Source organism: Tenrec ecaudatus, chromosome 8, assembly GCF_050624435.1.
Source record: "Tenrec ecaudatus isolate mTenEca1 chromosome 8, mTenEca1.hap1, whole genome shotgun sequence".
NCBI lineage: Eukaryota > Metazoa > Chordata > Mammalia > Afrosoricida > Tenrecidae > Tenrec > Tenrec ecaudatus.
Window position 1 is genome coordinate 120,246,042 of NC_134537.1, and position 6,038 is coordinate 120,252,079.

Genomic DNA, 6,038 nt, shown 5'->3' on the forward strand with positions numbered 1-6,038 from the left:
CATAGGAAAAACTCTGGGTGTCATGATAGAAGGAAGTGACCTTTCAGAGAAGACTAGCCAAGATTCATCCCCCGAGGAGAAGCCACGGGGATCAGGATCGCCCCAGCCTGCAGCACTCTGCGTATGCAGTAAAGGCTCATCCGTGTGGCACAGTTTGTTATGCAATTGAATGAATAAATACACTTGAAAAAAATGACATGTATTTATAAAACTGGCCTAAGATCGTGGGATTCAGGCAAACGGGGGCATAGTCCTATCTCTTTCTTTAAGTGACTAGCACGTATATGAGGTAGTATAGACAATGAATTTAGTTAAAGGCACAACATACGATCAGCTTTCTCTCTTCATTGTCGTTGGCTGGTGTGGATTTGGCAGTTCACTGTGGGCTCAGGTTAATGGAAACTCTTTGGGTGGGGTCCAGGGTTTGTTCTGTTGACTCATCTGATGTTGATACTGTCAACACATTAATCATTTTAATCAATAGTCATCTATTGGTCTCATCCTCAAAGAAGGCTCATGGACGTTTCCCTCAGGCATGGCTATCCAGGGCACAGATGGTGAGAGGACCTGTGTTGGTCCCTTCATTTGGGAGGCAAGGGGAGAAGATAGGTCTAAGAGCTCCTTGGAAAGAGGCTGGCGGGAAGCTATAGATGAGGGACTCGTCTGTCACATTGTAGAAAGCTATATGTCCAGATTCATAGTCTAAGAAAACACCAACCTTAAGCACAGGCTCTCTGACATGCTGGCCTTTTAAAGGTGACGAGACCCAAAGACTATAATCATCTCCAATCTTTAAGCCGATAAGTGAGAAGAGGTCACCAGGGGGCTTGGGGAGGTTCCCCTTTCTGCTCACTGAGTCCTTGCAGATGCCCACTTCCCACTCTGTCTTGTTTCCTACTTCCACCTCCCAATAGTGTCTCCCACAGATGAACATCTGAGCACCCAAAACAGTTGCAGATTGGTCAAATCGTTCTGGGTTGTCAGGTAGCTGCTGTCTGAATCCTCCGTGCCTCACACTCTTCAGATCATCAGATAAGACAAGATAGGCATTGGCCGTGTCGGGATCCAGTGTGATGTCCGCTACAAGAGGAGAAAAGAATGAATTCTCTTTGCGCATGCTCAGAGGGGGGGAAATGCATATAGGTGCAATTTAAAGTCGATTCTCGAGAGTTAAGATGTCTCAAAAATAAAATGTCACGCTTTTATTTATAGTCCAAATCAAAATGATCAACAACTATCTTTCCCAACCAAACCAAACTCACTGCCAAGAAGCTGATCCTGCCTCATGGAGCAGCTATAGGTTGTGTTAGCACTGCCTCTATGAATTTCCAAGACTAATTCTTCACAGGAGTAGAAAGCCCCATCTTTCTTCCCAAGAAGGGAATGATGGCTTCAAACTGCTGACCTCACAGTTAGCAGCACAACTCATCACCACTAAAGCCTGTCTTTTCAGTTTCACTAAAAATGGTACAAAAGCAAAGACAGTATTTATGAGATTCGTCACTATTAGCAAACCCAGAGCCAGGCACATAGTCGGTGCTTGTGTAATATCTGTTGAATCCAAAGCCCATTAAGCCTTCTTCTGAAGATCAGCTTGTCAACAGATAAAAGTTGAGAATCATTGCTGATCTCTCTTGACCTTCATATTCTAAAGGGTCATTCTTTGGAATTTCTTTCTCTACAATTTAAAAGTTCAAGGGAGCTTTTATCCTAACAAGAAAGTTATGTGGGAGTGCGGGGGTGGCAGGGATGAGGACAAAATAGAACAACTATCGTGAAGAAGGATCAGAACTCCATGATCAGCAAATACAAGTCACATCAATCAAATCTCCCTGCTTCCCTTTCCCAAGCACAGAGATGGTCTGTGACCCCCGGCTGCCAGTGTTTCATGGTGGCTCAGGACATCTTCTGTGAGAGCCTCTCAATCAGATGGCCAGTATTTGATGCTCAAAGAAGTTGCCTAAAGGCTCATGTTGCATCCTTTGACATTAAACTGAAGTTAACTCTGAAGCTCCCTAGAGGTTTGGCAAATCAGGCTGACTTACTGCTGAATTTCCTTAGCATCTCCCTCATTCCCGTGATGCGGCACAGACTCAGTTCCGTGGTGGTGGCCTCTGGGCACTGAAGCAAGAGTGACTCACTCCTACAAGAGGGGAGAGAAAGTTCTTCTCTTTTTGTCTGGCACTTACCACACAACCTGCTCCAATTTGAAAGTCGATTTCCTTCTGCCCAACATCATAGGTACTCCTATCTCCATTCCACTAACCGATGTCTTCAGGACCAAATCCTATGTCTCACCTGTACAATGTAAGGTGGAAACTTACCTTTCCAGAGCATCTTTCACTTCCTAAGGAAATAAAATGAGGAAAATAATTAGCATTCATTTGCTTGGATCACTAAGCAAAGACTGAATTCAGTTTTGAGGACAGCCCTTCATAACAAAATTCATAGAATTCACTCTTGTGATCTGAGAACACGTTGGGGGAGAGGGAACAAAAGCAAGGGGCACACACCCTGGTCTTGTAGGGATGGCCCCTGGTAAACATACGATCCTTTTCATAATGACTAGAGCTTGCTGTGTCCTTTTCTTTTTCATGTCATCAGAGAATCTTATTGTTGAAAAGGGAGCCAAAGGATCAGGCTCATTATCCAATGTGACCCGTGGCACCAAGAGAAATTAAAAAAAAAAAAAAAAAGAACTCACTGACACTGAGGCAATTCCGACTCCTCATCGGGACCTTACAGGACAGGGCAGGACTGCTTCTGCAGGATTCCAAGACTGTAACTCTTTACAGACAGTGGGTTCAAACCACTGACCCTGTAGTCAGCATTTCAAAGGGCAGCCCACTAGTTCACTAGAGCTCTTCATCAGAGAAAAGCAAAGGAAAATGACCCGTGGAGAGCTGGATGCGACCCTGGATAAGGTTGGAGGAGTTGGTTCAAATGTACTTAAATAGGAGCGAGTTTTGGAACCGTCCTAAGAAACAGACCTGTGGCTGATGTTGACGCCTATGGCTTAAAGGTAAGGCGGTCCTGAAAAACAGTAGCCTCGGGAGGCAGTGTGGGGTGGATGGTAAAAAAAAATATGAACTCAAAAAAAAAATGGACTCAATGCAAAGCTGATGGTCTGAAATGTAAAGCCTCCACCTTGTTCACAATAAAATATTCATTTAAAAAAAGAGAAAGAGATATGGACTTGATACACAAACTGCCTGCATTTACTCCTGGTGACTTATTTGACAGAGTACGTAACTGCCATAGGCCTCAATCATTAATTATCTGCCAGGACTTAAGATTAAGTCGGCTTCTATGGTAACCAGCAAAGCTCTTTGTGCAGAGACTCTTGCAAAAGATGTTTGTGTTATTTTAGAGATGAATGTCAGGTCGTTGTGAAAATGAAATCTAAGGTGCCTAGGACACAGTAAATACTCATTGATACATTTAGTACACTATTTCACAAAGCTATGTCTGCAGGGAGACTGGCACACAAGAAACTGGGACATCAACATCAATGTGGTTTTATACTCTTTCTCCTCAAAGCTTTATAGAAGGTCAGTTCTTTAGGAACATTATATTTGAGCGAGAACGATGTCACTTTTCAGTTGACTATTGCGAAGCCTTACATCTGACAGCGCCTCCCAAACTCTGCGTCTTACATCTTTTCTCGACACTCATGAATCTTCAGCTCACCTCAAATGATTCCATGTTTGAATTCTGGTACGTGGCCTCTAGCTGGCCAATCATTTTGCTTAAGCTCCTGATTTGTTGGGTCAGGTGGATCTCGTTGTTCCTCAGCTTCTTCAAGTTGCCCTTTTCCTCCTTTTCTAAGAGCTGGAGTTGCAGCTGTTCCTCCTCTTTCAGAAACTGGTGCATCTTCATGTATTCGGACACAACAACTTGTTTACAATTCTTTGTCTCTTCCTGTTATCGCATACACACGCATGTGCACACGCGTATACAGAAGTTAATAACGTTAGTGACAGAAACACCCATCTCTGTACATTTTTATTCCCTTCAAATCCCTAGAGCACATCAAAGACACCTGTACATGTGATATGCACATTTGATCAATTGATCATGTGAACTGAGGTGTTGGTATTTTATAAAGTGTTTTTATAGCAGTTAAACAAACTTTGCTACTCTCACAAGGCTGTTATTCTTGTGAGAGACTATGATATGATAGTGCTATGATAAAAATAAAGCAGGGAAATGATAATTTGTCAGTATGGATTTGCTCAATATTTTAAAACATAAAATAGCACTAGAGCGCATACTATCAATAGAAATATAAAACACAACTACTCTCACTTAAGAGTTAGCAGTCTACTGGGAGAATCAGACCCACCGAAGTACGCACACAAACACATACGAGTTAGCATTCTAGTAGCTAGGCAATTCAAACTTGAAATGCACCAGGTACTATCATTTTTTTCATGGGCATTAACTCTATTTTGTCCTTATCTTCGATTTACTTGTGTTTTGTTGCTTTTACTTCCTCCGCCCCCAAAGCACTTGAGGTATTCCTTTTTAAGTTGATTTTCATCCTATATGTTCATAACTTATATATTTTAAGTAATTATAATGAGAATCCTCATATACATAGCAAAGAGTTGTAGGGGTACAGAGAGAAAGCTGGGGGGGAATCTTCCTAATGTAAGTTTGACATGAGTTTTTCAATTCCCAAATGAACGAGAGAAGGATATTGCCATAATGTATGGCTGATATGGGGAGAAATAAAGGGGGAAATATTGGATCTATTATGGTCTCTTTAGTGCCCCTCAGAGAGCCAAACGTTAAACAGATACTGACCTTACACAGCACCACTCTCTCCTTCTCGTGTGTTAAAATAGCCTGAGCTTCCTTTTTCCTCTTCCACAACATATTTAGGATCTCCTGGAGCTTCTCCTGCAATAGAAACAAATTCTCTGTGGCTCGTAGGCCGAGTCCCAGGGGAAGAAAAGTCAAGTGGATCAGTAGTAACACGGTGACAATAACTAGGCACGTTTGTGATCAACACCCATGCCTGCCACCAGTGGAGACTACGAGCGGTTGTCAGCGACAATTCTGACAAGCAAGGGCATCAGATCTCTATGCGGAGTTGTATATTGAGCAGCCAATCTTACTCTGTGGTACTCTTCCGCCTCGCTCGAGAGATGCCCTCTGCTAATTCCATGACTTTGGGTTGAGGAAGAATTCACACTCTGCTCATCCTCAGAGAACACCTTAGTGGCTGCCAGCATTCTCCCATAGCTGCCTTGCTCATCCTCATTCTGCATCACCTGAGACCTGAGTTGCTTGCCGATGCCAGCCAGCCTCCCCAAACGCTCATTGGGCTGGAAATGTGGGATTTCCAAAGTCCTCCAGCACTCAGGACACGATAAGGGGGTGTTGTGCTCCTCCCAGCTCCTGAGAAGACACACCAGACAGAAGCTATGCCCACACTCAGTGGTCACTGGGCTGGTGAAATAATCCAAGCAGATGAAACAGGTCAGTTCCTCCCTGAGATTTTCCATCAAATCTGCTGTTGACATTTTGTCAAGGAGGGACATCAGGGCATGACCACACCTCTGATGTGGGATTGGTGAAGCCTCCTATGCATCTATTGTTTTGAGTAACAAGTAGCTGATAAGTTTCTACGATGTTATTACAAGAAACTCTTATTCTCCCTGTGCCCAGTTTCACCAACTGACATATACGCCCAAACACAAAGCCAATTATGACTTAATGTGGAACTCCTGTGCCTTGGGCTCATCATCAGCTCCAAACTCCCTGAGCGTCTCTCTGTATAAGCCATGGGCTGGATCTGGAAGATGCTTTCTCTTAAAAGAGTGACCATTTTAAGAGGTGGTTATTTTTATAAGAAGCACCGTAACACCATTTCATTGCTTTGGTTTCGGGACAGCGGGTTGGGTAATTTGGGGTCATTGAGTACAGAGGTTTGAATAAGGGTGATAGGAAGTAGAAATGGTGCTGATGGTGCCATCCAGTTGGTTCTTCTGACTCATTGGCGATCTGTGAAAACAGAAGGAAACACTGCC

General features: G+C 43.4%; 1 protein-coding gene across 1 annotated transcript; it reads right to left on the bottom strand.

The window, feature by feature from the left end:
• Positions 1-529: 529 nt before the first annotated feature.
• TRIML1 (tripartite motif family like 1) lies at positions 530-5,549 on the bottom strand. Its single transcript, XM_075557233.1, has 6 exons — positions 5,124-5,549; positions 4,810-4,905; positions 3,691-3,921; positions 2,325-2,347; positions 2,046-2,143; positions 530-1,080 (listed from the first exon to the last, which is right to left on the bottom strand). The coding sequence occupies exons 1-6, from the start codon at positions 5,547-5,549 to the stop codon at positions 530-532; spliced, it is 1,425 nt and encodes a 474-aa protein (XP_075413348.1).
• Between the last annotated feature and the right edge of the window lie 489 nt (positions 5,550-6,038).

What these genes read in the sequence shown, in the direction of transcription:
- TRIML1 (XM_075557233.1), bottom strand. Translation starts at nt 5,549, where the DNA reads ATGTCCCTCCTTGACAAAATGTCAACAGCAGATTTGATGGAAAATCTC. An exon ending in AGAGAGTGGTGCTGTGTAAG is followed by an intron (nt 3,922 to 4,809) that starts GTCAGTATCTGT and finishes ATGCGATAACAG; the next exon opens with GAAGAGACAAAGAATTGTAA. An exon ending in GTGAAAGATGCTCTGGAAAG is followed by an intron (nt 2,144 to 2,324) that starts GTAAGTTTCCAC and finishes CCCCTCTTGTAG; the next exon opens with GAGTGAGTCACTCTTGCTTC.